At 42.4% G+C, this 18251-nt stretch overlaps 1 protein-coding gene across 1 annotated transcript in view; it reads left to right on the top strand.

Annotated features, from left to right (window-relative positions):
- Window positions 1-18251, top strand: part of EZR (ezrin) — a 61723-nt gene that overhangs the window by 38703 nt on the left and 4769 nt on the right. Inside the window, exons 5-12 of the mRNA XM_075267879.1 lie at window positions 1500-1774; window positions 2592-2675; window positions 4002-4148; window positions 8135-8231; window positions 10961-11124; window positions 11687-11817; window positions 14963-15123; window positions 17441-17533. Coding sequence (XP_075123980.1) covers window positions 1500-1774; window positions 2592-2675; window positions 4002-4148; window positions 8135-8231; window positions 10961-11124; window positions 11687-11817; window positions 14963-15123; window positions 17441-17533 — 1152 coding nt within the window. The remainder of the gene's footprint in view (window positions 1-1499; window positions 1775-2591; window positions 2676-4001; window positions 4149-8134; window positions 8232-10960; window positions 11125-11686; window positions 11818-14962; window positions 15124-17440; window positions 17534-18251) is intronic.

Genomic DNA, 18251 nt, shown 5'->3' on the forward strand with positions numbered 1-18251 from the left:
TGAAGACAAATTAAATGAAGATAATAATACCAAAGAATTTGTGATTGCAATCTGGAAGAAAATGAGTATTATCTGACAGATTTGCAGGGGTGCCAATACTTTTGGCCAACACTGTATTACCCATTCCTTTTTTAGCCACTCTTGGCTTTGGCTAAAAAAAACCACAGCAAAATATTTAAAAAAAAAAATTGGTAGTCTTTGAATGTGGAGTTTCATGAACAACATTGTGATAATGTACAGTAAAATGACAAATTGCCTAGTCACCTAATCTAAATCTGATATTTTTAGATTACACAGGCAAGGCCTGTGTGACTGTATCTCATGATAATAAGTATAAATACCTTTCCATTATATAAATACCTTCTTTTTCATTGGCTGTGGTGACATGTCATTGCAGTAAGGACAGCATTTGTAGCTTACCTAGCATTTACAACTAGAAGATCTGACACTGGAATTAGATTTAGGTTCCATTCACATGGAGGAAGATAGTGAGGAATTTGGTGTGGAATTTCAGCGCTGAAAAAAGCCTCCTATTGACTTCAATGGGCTCCTTTTTGTGTGTGAATGTCCCCTTAGGACTATTAGTAGACTTAGTTCCAGTTGCATATATTGCATATGCTCCCTAATGTATTGAAACGGGGAAAAGTCATAGAGTAATTTTGTTAGTTTGAGGGTAAGTTCACATGGGGTTTTTTGGTCAGGATTTTGAGGCCGTATCCGCCTCAAAATCCTGACCAAAAAGATGGCTCCCATTGAAATCAATGGGAGGGGAGCTGGTCAGTTCTTTTATCAGGGAGCCATTTGTTCTGGCTCCCGGAAAAAAGAAGCGACATGCTCATTCTTCAGGCCGATTTGCCTCGCGATTCGGCCTGAAGAAACTCCCTCCTCCCGACTAGGCCCATTCATTGGGCCTAATCCGGAGCGGAGTGTACGCAATGCAGTGCAGTGCATCGGCATTCAGTTGCAGCTACCCGTATTTTGGTCCGGTATCTGAGGCAGCCTCTGCCTCAGGTGCCGGACCAAAAAGCCCTGTTTGAACTTACCCTAAATGGGATTAGCAGTTGAGATGTGCCCTTTTGTGCTACAACAATGACATCAATGCCACACCTCTAAAAGTACTACAAATCACACCTTCTAAGAATAGATGTGACTAGCACATGAAGTTGAGTCATTTGCTTTTATTCGTAACCGGTGACCCAACAGTACAGTAACTAAATCACTGACCACATCACTAACCAGTCATAGACTAAACAATAAAATAACATACATAAATAACATATTGCTTCACAAGCATTCATGGTTCATGTGTAGACTACAGCAAAACAAAAACATTGAGAAAGATGGTTTTCGTGTTTGTCTACAACAATAAACCACAAACTTTTTACGTTTCTTCTGATTTACTGCTTTCTACATTGTGCTTGTATGTTTCAGCTTAACCAGTATAGCGCTATCTTTGTGCCATTTCATGGCACTGATTTTGGCCACTTAATATTTTGCAGGTATCTGCACAAGAAGTTAGAAAAGAGAATCCTCTTCACTTCAAGTTCCGTGCCAAGTTTTTCCCTGAGGATGTGTCTGAAGAGCTCATCCAGGACATCACTCAGAAACTATTTTTCCTGCAAGTCAAAGAAAGTATCCTGAGTGATGAAGTTTATTGTCCCCCTGAGACCGCTGTCCTCCTTGGCTCTTATGCTGTGCAAGCCAAGTTTGGAGACTACAATCGGGACACCCACAAGTCTGGATACTTGAACTCAGAACGTCTTCTAGCACAGAGGTGAGTGTATAAGTGAAAATGTGATAGATAAAGGGTTATTCCCATCTCCAGGTTCTCATTCGAAATTGTCGAGCATGGCAAATAAAGTGTTTTTCAAATACATGTCAGGAAACTTGCCTGGCTTCCCTGATAAGGCCCCTTATTTCTCCACTTCATTGACAGATGACAAATGAGTGTGCTGGTGGTTGCCAGCCACCACTTTGCTATAGAACTACTGACTGGGCTGGTAACATGATGCCCTATCTTCTGAGCAATAAGGGCCTAAGTGGCCAGAATCAGTGGATTGTGCTTCTCCCAATGGACTTTACCATCTCTTCCTCCAGAATACAGACAATTCCAGAGGAAGTCCATTAGACATGGAGCCGTCTTCAAACTGAACCCTACAAAGCACACATAGACACTGGGCTAGTCTCCCAATACAGATCCAGTATACAAAGAAATGCTATGCACTTCAAATGCAAGGTAGTTCTAAGGGATTTTGTAGCATTCACCCTTCAACCCCTATATGGCATCTAGACTTCATTGTATAAAATCCCCAGGTCACTAACTTAACAGTGTACACCAGAGCATGAGAACCACCAGTCAGATGGGCAGTAGTGAGGGCAGGCTGACTCACAGCTATTACAAAAATGTTAACCCCCCCCCTTCCCCCAACACAATGGCATAATAAACTAAAATGGGAGTTACTCATTAAATGTGTGTGCTGAATGTTTAGCATTGGATAGGCTTTTATTTATACATTTATTTTGCTGTTAATTTATAAATGTCCATGACTTGTAGGAATTTAATCTAATCAGCGTGTGTTTCAAATTTCTAGAGTGTTGGATCAACACAAGCTTTCCCGAGATCAGTGGGAGGAGAGGATTCAGGTGTGGCACTCAGAACATCGTGGTATGCTCAAGTAAGTTTTTTCTGGTTGCTATTACATAGACTGTGTTTGTAGCTGCGACCTGGCTGTATATATCTCCATGTAGTCCCTTTTTAATGTAGCTTTGCAGAGAATCATTAGTGCTACAAAGAGTCTTTCCCCTGGTTCACATTAGCGTTCGGATTCCGTCCAGGGGAGTACGCATGAGGACCCCCCCCCGAACGGAATACCAACGCAACTGCAAGCACTGTGTAGTTAAAGCACACGGACACCATAGACTATAATGGGGTCCGTGTGCTTGCCGCACACTGCCCGCACAAATGATTCGTAAGGGTAGTGTGCTGCAAGCAGACGGCCCCCATTATAGTCTATTGGGTCCGTGTGCTTTAACTGCATAGCGCTTGCAGTTGCGATTGTATTCCGTCCGGGGGGTCTCCATGCGGACTCTAACCGGACGGAATACATACGCAAATCTGAACCGTCCCTTAGGCTAGATTCACACAACCAAGTTTCACCTGTGAAACTCGGTCCATGTGTTCAGCGGATCTTTGCCAGAAAACTGGTGTAGAATGGCTGATAAATCTGCCTCATTGTGTATAAAACTCACAGCATATATTGTCTTTTGCTTCAGGTTTTGATACTATAGCATGTCATTTATTGCTGTGTGGTTGGGTTCAGCTTCAGTCCTTTGCAATGCAAATATTGAAACCCAGTTCCGTTCGCCTGAGAATTGCAGCTTGAGGCTAAGGCCCTATGTTGCGAAAACGCCAAAGTCAAGAAAGGCTACAAAAGGAATGGGAAATATATAGGAAGTTCTTATACTTCTACCTTCTGATCAATCCACTCCTGGCTTTGGCTCAAAAAAACACAAAATCTGCAACAAAAAAAGCTGCGTTTCCAATAAGCTCTGCAAGTTATTTTGGTTTGTTTTGGAAGAAGATGTAATGTGACATTTTCGTAATATGCCATGTTGTGGTTTGTGGAACCTGTCATTCCATACTAGTCAGCCTTGTCAATTTTCTAGAACTATGCTCATACTTGGCTCACATCCTATTGACTGTCTCTTCCTAAATCTTTGAGTGGCTTGGTTGGTTCACAGTAGCATTCAGGGATTCCGTCCTCCATTCTGCTTAAAATATGCGGAGAGAAAAGTCCTGCTTTATAGTCTGAGGTCCGTGGGTAACCGCTTTTTTAAATAGATAGGGTTTCCGTTTTTCGGGCCCCCAAGCGGACCTGAAGAATGGAAACCCGAATGCAAGTGTGAACTTATCATAATTATAACCTGTGAATTTTTACTTCTACTACAGTAATATTAGCTGATCATTTATTTTGAGGCATCTAAATGTTCTTGCTTTTCAGAGAAGATGCAATGCTGGAGTATCTGAAGATAGCTCAAGACTTGGAGATGTATGGCATTAACTACTTTGAAATCAAGAATAAGAAAGGCACTGACCTGTGGCTCGGAGTTGACTCTTTGGGATTAAACATTTATGAGCATGATGACAAGTAAGTAGATCTGTAAAAAGTACACAGAAACTTCAAACTAGGCTTTAAAGAGGACCTTTCACATCCTCATCAATATGCAGTATTATATACCGCTAGAGAGCTGATAGTGTGCTGAATTGCTGAAAATATCAGTGCTGTAATTTCAGCACCAATATAGCTGTAAGACCCGTCCTTCTAATAGCGGGGCGATATCGGTGATGAAATTAACAGCACCTATATCTCCAGAACCAGGACGTATATTGGGAAATTTAGTCGGCTTTCTAGTGGTGTATATTACCTCCCCTTGATGAGGACATTAAAGGTCCTCTTTAACTGAAGATAAATGTATATTCCCAGTAGACTCTGAATGGAGTAGCAGTGCACAAGAACAGGCGATCTGAGACTCCCTTTCAAGTAAAAGATGGAACCCATAGCAATCATCTCTTTGTTACCGATACCATGGATAGATAAAAATGACAATGTGAGATAACCAGTATACAGTAGTGACCAAGCAGCTTATAAATACTTACACATAGGTTGGCAGAAGATATGGCCTATTTCATTATACTATGAGATGTATCACTTTATATTGAATCACGATTATAAGCTTAAGACGTGTTTGGAGACTGGTCTAATAATTTGTGCCAGAAGCAAGGAGTTCATTGGTGTATGGTGCCTGGGTGTCTGTCCTGCTCAATGAATATTGATGCCAGATGGGACTGTCATAGTGTCTTATTGCCAGATTGATCAGATTTACATAATGAAAAGCTGGTTTAGAGTAATTATTTTATAACTATATATGTGTGTGTCTGTGTATCATAGGTGTGTGTTTGTGTGTGTGTATGTATGTGTGTGTGTGTATATATATATATATATATATATATATATATATATATTAGCTATAACCCACGACTTCGTCCGCTGTCCCCTCACCCTTGCGCGATGCACCCTTGCGCGACCCGTGGCCCCCATGGCCTTTCCTTGCGTTCCAGTCACCACCTACATCTAACCCTTCCCCCCCCAGCACCACCCGTGACCTCAGCTACCCCCCCCCCTTTCCACATGTGCAATTTGGCCCCACTCCCCCCTACTTGCCTTCTGCCCTCTGGTGTGAAACCCGATGCCCCCCCACCTCCCCGGCACCCTGTGTAACTCCTACCACCAGCACCTCACCCAAACCAGCAACCCCCCCCCCTACTGATCACCCGTGCCTCCCCACCCCATGTAGATGCTGGGGAGCTGTGTGTCCAGTCTTTTCCGTTCTGTGTGTGTTCCCGGTTGCACAGTTCAAGGGTAGGTGTGGCTGGGCTTGTTCGGGCCGGGTGCGCTGCTGCATGCTACGCCGGCCTGAGGCAATGTGTGGCCAGGCGGCATGTGAGCGGCGTTCGGAAGCATGCGGGCAGCCGCCATGTTCAGCGAGGAGTCCCCGCGCGCTGGCCACGCCCACAATTCGGCGCCAACCTATGGGCCGCTGTGCTGGCTCCCTATCTCGCCCACACACCGCCATGCACCAATTGGAGTGGCGTCTAACTACCTGCGCTGATGTCATGCCTGGGCCGACAGTGGACCAGGCGACAACTTTGGAGGGTCGCGGTGGTGTTTTGGGGTGAGTGAGACACTTTTAAAGTAGCCTATTACCCCTTCCTGGCCAATATATAGGTGTGTGTGAAATTTCTAGGAAATCCATTCAGCCGTTCGAGTGTGATTGAGGAACGAACATCCAAACACACAAACCCACAAACATCCAAACTCACAAAATTTCATATTTGTAATATTAATAGGATATATACACATATATATATATATATATATATATATATATATATATATATATATATATATATATATATTTAAAGTTTGGTTCCACAGTTGTTACTCTGTGCTGTGCAAGCTTTTTTAGTCATACACAGTAGAATGAAGGCTAAGTTAGTTCCATGTTTTAAACATATGGAGCTATAAAGAATAAGGAAAGATACATCATATTAGAATGTAAACTCCAGTGTTATATGTGGAGACCCTGCCAGGTAATGGGAGTCTCGATATGTTCTGGAATACTTGAGAGCCAGAGGCTCAGTACAAGGTGTGGTGAGCCCCCAGCCCTGTCTGGAGAAATAGAAAGGAGTACATGAAGTCATTCTTTCGCAAGCTGCCAGCATTACAGATTCCACCCTGTGGAGAAACAAGGAGTGCCTGTCTGTGGGTTACGTAATAGAAACTGCCAGTACTTTTTTTTCATTATTTGAAATACGGGATACCTACAGTGTCACTATGGAGATACAAACAGGTTTTGCAAGTTGTAGGGACTGACAAAATACAGCACAGAGCAGAAAAATGTAACTTAGAAGACCTCAGAAATGCCAGATGCTTGTACTATGTAATGTTTGTTTTTTATGAAGTTCCTCACTGCTATTTACTGCTTTGCAAGCCAGATTTCCTAGACTTGTCAAAGCCCTTATAAACCCAAACACGATAGTTCAGTTGTCAGTTTTGCGTTTTAGTTGAAGAATTCAAGAATTCCAGTTGGAGAGCATCTTAATAACTTGACAGTGTTTTTTGGGGGAAAGCTTTGTAGCCATTGTGATATTCAATATGTTGCCAAGCACTTTTTGTGGCCGTCTTCCAAGTCTCTCCTGTAAAACACCTACGATTATTTGTATATCAAGTTGTTCGAGACTGCACATTTAGTACACCATGTACTTTTGTGTGCTAGGGACTAGACTCAGACTACACATGACCCTTAAAGGGATTCTACCATTAAACTACCTTTTTTTCTAATGAACACGTCGGAATAGCCTTAAGAAAGGCTATTCGTCTCCTACCTTTAGACGTGGTCTCCACCGCGCCGTTCCGTAGAAATACCAGTTTTAACCGGTATGCAAATGAGCTCTCCGCAGCAATGAGGGCGGACCCCACCGCTGAAACACCAATGAGCGCGTCCCCATTGCTGCCCAGAGCTCTTTCCTGCGCTGCCTCCTTCTTCTGCAGCAACTCCGCCTCTTCTGGCTTCTCTTGCTCTTGTAGTTGTATACAGGAGCATAGAGAGGCCACCCCAAAATGGCCGCCGGCCAGCTCCTGTATTGAACTGCAAGAGCGGCTACCCCAAAATGGCCACCGGCCGGCTCCTGTATTGAACTGCAAGAGTGGCTACCCAAAAATGGCCGCCAGCCGGCTCCTGTATTGAACTGCAAGAGCGGCTACCCAAAAATGGCCGGCGGCCATTTTTGGGTAGCCGCTCTTGCAGTTCAATACAGGAGCCGGCCGGTGGCCATTTTGGGGTGGCCTCTTTATGCTCCTGTATAGAACTACAAGAGCAAGAGAAGCCAGAAGAGGCGGAGTTGCTGCAGAAGAAGGAGGCGGCGCAGGAAAGAGCTCTCGGGCAGCAATGGGGATGCGCTCATCGGCCTTTCAGCGCTGGGGCCCGCCCTCATTGCTGCGGAGAGCTCATTTGCATACCGGTTAAAACTGGTATTTCTATGGAACGGCGCGGCGGAGACCACATCTAAAGGTAGGAGACGAATAGCCTTTCTTAAGGCTATTCCGACGTGGTAATTAGAAAAAAAAGTAGTTTAATGGTAGAATCCCTTTAAGTCCTCAAAAATGGATCAGTTTTCTTTTTACATTGATCCCTATGTAAACTGATGGCCATCTGTTTGCATCCACAAAAAAACATGATTTCAGACGGCTGTTCTTTGCAGACAGCCATGGGCTGGCCACTGGCCGTGAGTGATCGACATGGCCAGTACATGTGCACTACCCGGATCTATGGCTCCATTCATTCAATAATTAGGATCCACAGAAGCATGACTGCTAAACCAGTTATAGGACCCGTCCTGAATTTTGTGGCTCAGACTGTAATACATGGCCATGTACACAGGCTGGTAGAAATGAATGGGCCAGTGTGCTGTCAGGGAAAAGCCCAGATAATACACTGAACTCGTCCACGGCCGTCTGCAAGGGGCCTAAGGTAATTATTATTTTAAATATTTTGCTTTCCTCTTCTTTTTTAGATTGACTCCAAAGATTGGCTTCCCCTGGAGTGAAATCAGGAATATTTCCTTCAATGACAAGAAGTTCATTATTAAACCGATTGACAAGAAGGCACCTGTAAGTGTTACCTTAACCCCTTAAAGACCGATCCAATTTTGGTTTTTGCCACATGATGGCTTATGGTTTGTGGAACAAATTGTACGTTGTAATGGCACCATTCAATATCCTGTGCAATGTGCTGGGAAGCTGGAAAGAAATTCAGAATGTGGTGGAACTGGAAAAATTCTTATGTGTTTAACACATTCACTATGTGCTAAAAATGACGTATTACCAATATTGTGTGAGTCAGTATGATCACGGTAATACCACATTTGTATAGTATTTGTAATGTTTTAATACCTTTTAAAGACTTTGCAAAATAGAAAAATTTCTTTGTGTTGCCATGTTTTGACATCGGTAACTTTTTCAGATTTATGTATATTGAGCTTTCTATGCAGGATGTCGTTTTTATTGAAATCATTTTGGGGAAGGTCTGATGGTTTGATCTTTTTTTATTCAATTTACCTTTTATAAAAACCTTTTATATTCTTTATTTATTTATTTTTTTACTTTTATTTTCAGACCCCCTAGGGAGTGCAGGGTATAATAAAATCCATTGACTTCTGTTACACTATTAGAATTATAGTAATGACAAGCCTGGGAGTCTTCAATAGGCTTCTAGTTCTGATGGCCAGCGGCATCTCAAGCGGCTCCAACTGGCTGTTATTGTAGGGTGTTGACTGTATATTATATCTATCTATCTATTTATTAAATACCGTATTTTTCGGACTATAAGACGCACTTTTTTTTCCCCAAATTTGGGGGGAAAAGAAGGGTGCGTCTTATAGGCCGAATGTGGTGCCTGGCATCCGCTGTAATAGAGAGGCGGAAGCCGGCAAGTGATAGACGCCATTACAGGTGCCGGGGCCTGCGACATCGCTGCGCTCCTCTGCCCTGCATGAAGCCAGCAGCGGGAGGAGTGATGCTATTCCGCTCCTCTGTCCCCCCGCCGCTGGCTTCATGCAGGGCAGGGCAGCGATGTCTCAGGCCCCGGCGTCTATCCCTCCCCGGCATCCGCCTCTCTAGTACAGCGGATGCCGGGTCAGTATCGGTGGCCTCTTCTCCCCCGGGGGCGGTCCCCACCGGCCCCGTACCTGTAAAGTTGCAGGCCGGCTCCTGCGCGGCGATATCGCAGGAGCCGACCTGTTCGGGTGACAGCCGGGAGCCTAATGAGGCTCCGCGGCCTGTCACTGCTGTATTAGTATTGCGGCTGGTCTCTATGACCAGCCGTAATACTAATAGACAGAATGTCCCATAGACGGCAATACAGTTGGGGGGGGAATAAAATAGTAAAAAAAAAAAAAAAAAAAGCTTTAAAAATATATAATAAAAATATGAAATAAATAAAAGTTCTAAATCACCTCCTGTCCCTAGAATATATATATAAAAGTAGAAAATCATATATCATAAACCACCGGTTTTTTTTTTTCAATAAAAGGTGATCTAAGCAATAGATATTCCCCAAAATGGTATAACTAAAAAGTACTTCTGGCCCCGCAAAAAAAAACACTCTATGCATCCCCGTACAGCTGCAGGGTCACTTGTCAATGTGGCCTTGCAGCTGTTGCAAAACTACAACTCCCATATATTAAATATTTTACCAGTTTTTGCTTCAAAATTTTTTTTCCCTATTTTCCTCCTCTAAAACCTAGGTGCGTCTTATAGTCCAGTGCGTCTAATACGGTATGCATTATACAAACCTATATTTTACATATTTAGCTCCTGAGCCCTCTCCATACAGCCTGTCATGCCCAATAACATACATGTACGTAATTTTGTGCCAAGGGATTAAGAATCAATAATTTTTTTAACCAATTTGATTCAGTGTACTTGATTTACAGAACTTCCCAACGTTTAAGTTGCCACAAACCAAATGAGAATTCTTACTTTTGGGTGGGATTTCAAGAACCCTGCCTCCTTCACAGTCTGGTTACCAAGTTTGTCCTGAAAAAATTGGGACTGTTAGATGTAGTTATACCAAATTGTAGCTTCCAAATCCATAGATGCTTAGGAAATAAAGCTAGTATACATGTGTACATATCTTATTATATTACTGGTAATAAGATTGTATGAACTTTGATGCTGTAATACTGTATAATCTAGATGCATTTGAGGTTTGTTATACAGTAATTTAAAGGGGTTGACAACATTTTTTCATTTATTTCCTATTCTTAGGATGGGTCATGATATCTGATTGGTGGGGGACTGACTGGCTGCCCTTGGATGGATGAGCTGTATATTGGTCCATGTGGGAGGAGCTTGTCGGTACCTCACAATCATATATTTGTGACCTTTCCTAAGGATACGCCCTTTAAGCAACCCAGCCTTAAAGATTATTAATACTGTATGTACCTTTGAGGGTAAATTCACATGGAGATTTTTGGTCAGGATTTTGAGACTGTATCCACCTCAAAACCCTGACCAGAAAGACAGCTCCCATTGAAATCAATGGGAGCCGCTCAGGAGTTTTTGTCCGGGAGCTGTTTCTTCTGGCTCCCAGAAAAAAAAAACCGAGATGCTCATTCTTCAGACCGAGTCACCTTGTGATTTGGCCTGAAGACACTCCATCCTCCAGACTAAGCACATTCATTGGGCCTAATCCGCAGCCGGTTGCGCGGCTGGATGCCTCGACCTCAGGTTCCGGACCAAAAATCACTGTGTGAACTTACCCTAACATAGTTTGCAGTTATTATTGTAATTATCAATAAGTGGTGCCATGGTGTAATTCATTTCTCTCGTCATTTCAGGACTTTGTCTTTTATGCTCCACGCCTGAGAATTAACAAGAGAATCTTGCAGCTTTGTATGGGTAATCACGAGCTGTACATGCGCCGCAGGAAGCCAGACACTATCGAAGTTCAGCAGATGAAAGCTCAAGCCAAAGAAGAGAAGACTCAAAAGCAGCTGGAGCGGTGAGAAGAAGCCCAGTATTTTACTGATACATGGCTCACAAATAATTACACTATATTTTTAAGTAACATTCTATAAACCGATAGTTATTAAGGCTGCTTTCACACTAACTTCCTGTTGTTCTGGTCTGTTATAGGAGCAGACAGTGAAAGTAAGAGATCCTTAAAATGATGGACACCAATGACTACTATGGGGTCCATAGAAGTTTTGTTCCAGTATCCATCATTTTATGGAATAAAAAAATCCTACATGCAGAACTTTTTGTGTCCTTAATTTTTTTTGGATGCTCTTTACAATAGCTCAATATAACCTTAGAAGCGCTATATTCCAAATAAATATTGAAAATGTAGGTACAACAATTTTTTTTAAGAAAACACTAAACTGGTATTCACGTTTCCAAAAACCAGGGAGTTTTTGCATGTGATTTTAATCTGAAATATACCAAAAACCCTATAAAAATGTGTGCATAGTGATCAAGTACTGTTAGTGAAGTGCATTTATACTACCACTAGATTATATCCACTTGAGGTGCTAGATAATTTTTGTCTATTGTTCCCAATACAGTCAACAGCTTGAAAATGAGAAGAAGAAGAGGGAAGCAATAGAGAAAGAGAAGGAACTAATGATAAGAGAGAAGGAGGAACTCGTGCTCAGGTTGCAGGATTATGAAGAGAAGACACGGAGGGCAGAAAAAGGTATAGAAATCTGTAGAAACAATGTGAAAAGCAATTTTAGTACTGGTCTTCATATCCCCTGTGTGTGTCTCATCATAAATTAAGTGCATCCTCCAGCAGTCCATGCACCTTCACCGTGTTCCAAATTATTATGCAAATGATATTTTTCTCTGATTTTCCTAAATGGTTGATGCAAATAACAGCATAATATAGGTCATATTTTATTGGACAAACATTCCAATGATGATTTTTTTTCACAAATTAAAAAATCAAAACCATCGTTCCAAATTATTATGCACAAAACGTTTTATAGGTTGTAAAGAACTTAAAATGGTCAGTAGTTCAATTAGGTCACATTTACTGAAATCAAAAGCTATTTCAATCAAAAATTTCTTTACAGACCAAGTTACATGTTAACATAAGACCCCTTCTTTGATATCACTGTTACAATTCTTGAATCCTTTGAACTTGAGAGTCTTTGGATAGTTTGTGCTTGAATTTCTTTACAGGATGTCAGATTAGCCTCCCATAGCTGCTATTTGTATGAGAGCTGCCTCCTACCTTTATAGATATTTTGCTTGAAGATACTCCAAAGGTTCTCATTAGGGTTGAGGTTATGGTGGCCACACAATGAGTTCCTCTCTTTTTATTCCCATAGCAGCCAATGACTCAGAAGTATTCTTTGTTGCATGAGATGATGCAATATCATGCATAAAGATGATGATTATGCTACAGAAGGCACTTTTTATACCAAGAAAGTGGCCAGTCAAAAACTCTAGATTCTTTGCAGAGGTCATTTTCACACCTTCAGGGACCGTAAAGAGACTCTCTTCCCATGATTCCAACTCAAAACGTAACTCAGCCACCTCCTTGCTAATGTAACAGGCCATTATCCATCCATCTGGACCATCCAGGGTTGAACAGCATTTATCAGTTAACTAGACTGTTTCAAAATTAGTCTTCATGTATGTCTGGGCCCACTGTAAGGGCTCGTTCACATGTGGGGCGGGTTTTGACACCGAGAGAGACACCAATCCGCGTCACTCTCTGGTCAAAACCCGCCTGCCACGACCATCGCGGTTGTGGCTTTCCCCTCCGCAGCTGGCTCAAACGAATGAGCCGACATCGGAGGGTACTGCCGCTAGGCGGAAGCCGCGGCTCAGCGTGCCGCGGCTTCCGCCTGAAGAAAGGGCAGCTCGCTTCTTTTTTTCAGCTATCAGCAGCTGTCAATAGCGGAAAAAAGAAAGCTAGTGGTCTCCATAGACAACCATGGAAAGGGGCGGATTATGACGTGGATTCCGCTGTCAAAATCCGCCCCTTTAGCCCCGTGTGAACTAGCCCTAATCATTTCTGCTGTTTAGACATGGTTGAATAGTAGGTTTATGCACAACAGCAAGGCACCAGCAACTTCAAATACCTGTTTGCTGCTTTGTAATGCAATTGTAGCAGCTGCTCTCCAAATTCGATGGATTTAGCTGGTAAAAACTTTCCTCATTATGCCTTTATCTGCAAAAACCCATCTGTGCTCTAAATAAGCCACGGTGTATGATGATCATGCTTAAGCTTTCATACCTGGTCCAGTGCTTTTCTGCAGCAGTATAAGAACTTCCTATAGATTTCTCATTCCTTTTGTAGCCATTCTTGGCTTTGGCTCAAAAAAACTAGTGAATCCCATCCACACATTGCGGAAATATACGCACAGTGGACACACTGCAATTTCCAAAACTGTTGCGGTTTTTCCCCAATTGCAGCATGTCAGTTATACCTACGGAAATGCTGCAATTTCCCTATCGGTATAATGGAAGCAGAATGTGCGCAGAGGAAACCTCTGCAGACTTTCTATGAAAAGCACTGGGGGAAACTGATGTGTAGCTGCTGTGGTTTTTCCCGCATTGCGTCTTGCTGCAGCTTGCTACATGGGGCCTTAGCCTTGAAGGGGTTGTCCACGATAAGTTGACAATTCCTGGCTAAGTCCCCGTGCCCCCCCCCCCCCCTCCAACGTTCTAATATATCTTTTTTTACCCAAATTGTTTAGTATTTCAGTAATATCTATGTAGATCATGTGACCTGCATATATTACATTTTTTACCTTTCCGCTAACGGGTCATCAGTATAATCCATATCCTGACCCATTATATCCGTGTAAAAGCCTCACCCTCCCATCTTCATTATACTTCCCATTTCCTCTGGAACGGGCCGACGTGTCATCCAGGGAAGGGACACCTCTTCTTCTGTGTGCATGCGCAATAGTGCCTGGGAAGCTGGCACATAATATTTATCTTCTCTTGCTTCTGGTCCGGAGCTGAGCCGTGACGTCACTTCCGGAAGTGACGTCGGGCCCGGCTCCAGACAGCATGGGAGGCTTGCAGTGCTTCAGGACACATCGAGAAAACTAGGGTAAATGAGGATAAAATTGCTAGCCCAATGGCCCAACAACCTCACACCCGGTTTTGGAAAGTGGCCAGGACAGTGTAAAAACTGCATTTGCAGAAAAAAATTTGAGTAAATAACTATAAAAATAAAATAAAAATGGCAATTAAATATATGGTGCATGATCATGGTTTAGGAGTCTGGTGTGAAAGTGACTTGCAATACTCATATTAAAATATAAGCTTTGATCACAAACTATAATTCTCTGTGTATCTTTCTGTGTATGTTATTTGTGTACATCTTTTCAGTGAGTGCTACTTGCCACCAAGGAATATGTAGAATTTTTAAATATAGATATCTGAATTATATGGAAATGAAATGTTAGCATGTTGTCAGGAGAGGGGATAAAAGGGAATTCATCCAGACTGGCATTACATATGATTCCCTGTGCGCTGGAGTGACTTTGCCTAATTTGTTAAGAGGCGTATCCTCATCTTCTTCCTGTAAGAACTTGATTTTTACATTTTATATTCTAAGTTATGTTCCTTTCTGGACACAGAAAAAAGTCAACCAGTTGCTAAAAAAATATTTGAAAAGGTATTGGCACCTGCTATTTCTACAATCTGATTGAAGAATTGCATCAACTATTTCTGTATGTACCTTGACTAAAACATTGGAAAATCAGTAAGATTGCAACATATCAGTATGGAAAAAAAATCTAAATGTAAATGTGTGAAAGCTCAGCTCTTTTCTGTTTGACTGTTGTCTCAGATTCATTCTTTGTGTTGTTGAACAGAATTATCGGAGCAGATTAGAAAAGCCCAGGAGCTGGAAGAAGAGAGAGTAAGAGCTCAGTTAGAAGCAGAGAGACTGGAGGGTGAACGCATTGCTGCCATCCGTGCCAAAGAAGAACTGGAAAGACAAGCTTTTGATCAGATGAAGAGCAAAGAGCAACTGGTAATACACCATTGAACCCTTTGCTTTTACCAAGGTTTTTTATTTTTTGCCTAAGTTTATTGACCAGTAAGGTTGCCTGCATCTTCAATACAAATGCTAGCAAAGCTGAAAGAAGGGATGTAGTCTTAGTGGCCTGGCTTTACACAGGGTGTTCTTTTCTGCTTATATCTTGAGGCAGAATTGTTAAAGGGATTCAATCATTAAAATGCTATTTTTTTCTCCCTAACATGTAGGAATAGCCTTAAGAAAGACTATTCTTTCCCTCCCTTTAGATGTCTTCTCCTCACCGCCGTTCGGTAGAAATCCTGTTTTCTTCTGTATGTAAAGGAGTTCTCTCGCAGCACTGGGGGCGTCCCCAGTGCTCAAACAGCACTGGGGACATCCCCAATACTGCGAGAGAAATCTCCAGCGCCACCTCCATCTTTGTCTGGAATGCCTTTCTCCGCATCTTCTTCTGGCGCTTCAAACTTCTAGGCATGCGCAGTCGGCTCTGCCATCAGGCAGCTTACTGTGTAAGCAGTCACAAGAAAATGGCCGCTTACACCAGTTTACTGTGTAAGTGGCAACAGGAAAATTGCCGTGGGTTTGCGCAGTCGGCTCTGCCCAAGGCCTGATGGCAGAGCCGACTGCGCATGCCTAGAAGTTTGAAGCCAGCGCCGGAAAAAGACGCAAGGAGCAGCCATTCCAGACGAAGATAGAGGTGTCACTGAAGATTTCTCTCGCAGCATTGGGACACCCCCAGTGCTGTTTGAGTGCTTGGGACCGCCCCCAGTGCTGACAACAACTCATTTGCATACAGAAGAAAAACTGGATTTCTACCGAACGGGGGTATGGAGAAGACATCTAAAGGTAATAACCTTTCTTAAGGCTATTCTTACGTCTTAGGGGGAAAAAATTGCATTTTAATGATTGAATCCCTTTAAGTTAAATGTGCCACAATTCTTGCTTATATTGCACCAGAAAACGGTCCTTCATAATGTGCAACACATTTGTAATTTATTTTAGACACCTTTTTGCCTTTCTCAATAAGGGAGAGGACTTGACAGGAAAGAAGACAGACTTTAGATACAAGTTTGTGGAGAATCTATTAAGACTGACACTTCTTACATCAGTCTTAGTTCATTCTCCGAGACGCACAAAATGTGTCAGAATTCTACTACTAGAATTAGGCAAAACTGAAAATTGACAGGGATAGATTTCTGGTATGAGTATTGCCAGTTTTCTGATGTGAGTTACTGAAAAGCTCTGCTCACTGTCTAAAAAAGTAGTTGCTGAGATGCGCCATCATGAGACAAATTAAGGCACATTTTTAGCCAATTTCTAGACTCTGCTCAGATAGTAAATCTGAGTTAATGTGGGCCAGAATTGCTCTAAATGTATAGCATATATTTATGTTGCAGACTACGCCAACTGTTAGGTGGTATAAACATATCTATCTAGAACATTCTATCTTTAATCTTGATCCTGGTGACAGTCACTGCAGTAACTCACACTATAGTTTTCATGACAACATGGAAAAAGGTCGTCCATACACTGTTTTGGCACCAGTATTTTCAGTGCTAATGCCCTACACAAAAAAAGCTAAACCCACAAATTTCAGTAGAATTAATTTATTTGTGTGGGGGTCTCCTAAATCTTTCCTATAATTCTGCCCCAGGAAATAAACTTCCTCCTGAGGTGACTGTAAGCAGCCTATTTGCCTCCTGAGTACGGAGACCGAACGCTAGTGTGAACCCAGCGTAACAGAGCATGTGTTATATGTCACATGTGTGTTATGTTTCATACATGTTTTAATAAAAAAAAAATAGTGATTCATTAAAATGGTAGAAATTGTCCAAGCAGTGGATATGTACTGAATAAGTGAGGAGAGAAAGCTATTGCAAGTCATGTTTGGAAGCAACTTATCTCCTCATGAACAAAAGGAACAGACAGTAGAAATCCAACAGCCTGATCCTTATCTACCGCCGCGTAGTATTCACGTGCACGTTAGATGGATTTCCACACGTTCTAAAATTGGCAGCCTCAGTCACCCTACAAAATGTGTGCATGGACTCCTTTACAGGACATTGATCACTAAAATAGGGCTTCTTTTTACAGCTGGGCAATCTCTGCTATCTAATAAGACAGCAGAGAGCAACAGGAGGTTGCGGAAATGCAGCCCTGAAATTTTTCACATAGTTGGTCCATTCTGTACAATTTTTGCAATGGTCATTATTAAGGAGAAAAGCAATGTATTGTGTATCCTATGTTTACTGTTATTTATCTATATATGCAGTGTAGACCTCTATTGTATGAAACGTCTGCCACTTTCTTTTAGGCTGCAGAGCTAGCGGAGTATACAGCCAAGATTTCCATCCTGGAAGACGCAAAAAGAGATAAAGAAAAGGAAGCCGGTGAATGGCAACAGCGGGTATGTAGACTCCTTTTTATTTTTTTTAACTTTGTACCCTGAATATTTCTTAGTATTCGCTTGTGTTGTTTTTGAATGCTATAAATTGATTTTATATTATTCCAATGTTTGAGTTAAAGAGGACCTTTCACTTCCTCAAAGACGTGCAATATTATAGGGTAAGTTCACACGGGGCTTTTTGGTCCGGAACCTGAGGCGGAGGTTCCGGACCAAAATACGGGTAGCTACGACTGGATGCCGGTGCAGTGCACTCCGCTCCGGATTAGGCCCAAATGAATGGGCCTAGTCGGGAGGGAATGTCTTCAGGCGGATTCGCTTCATGACATCTGCCTGAAGAATGAGCGTGTTACTTCTTTTTCCGGGAGCCGTTTTTCAATGGGAGCCATCTTTTTGGTAAGGATTTTGAGGCTGATACGGCCTCAAATTACTGACTAAAAAACCCTGTGTGAGCTTACCCATATACTTCTGGAAAGCCAAAAGTGCGCTGCTTTCCCATTATGAGCTCTGATATCTCCCCACTGTTAGAAAGTCAAGCTTTACAGGTTAGCGTCATCACTGGGCAGGATTGCTTCCCCCCCCCGATAAGTACAAGTCTATGGAAGAGTACAGTAGGGGCGGGGCATTCCTCACAGCCCACAATGACATTGGGCTGTAAGGCCAGCCCCTTTTCACAGTGGGAAGATATCGGTGTCGAAAATAACAGCATCAATTTCTTCAT

This window comes from Leptodactylus fuscus, chromosome 3, assembly GCF_031893055.1.
Source record: "Leptodactylus fuscus isolate aLepFus1 chromosome 3, aLepFus1.hap2, whole genome shotgun sequence".
Taxonomy (NCBI): domain Eukaryota; kingdom Metazoa; phylum Chordata; class Amphibia; order Anura; family Leptodactylidae; genus Leptodactylus; species Leptodactylus fuscus.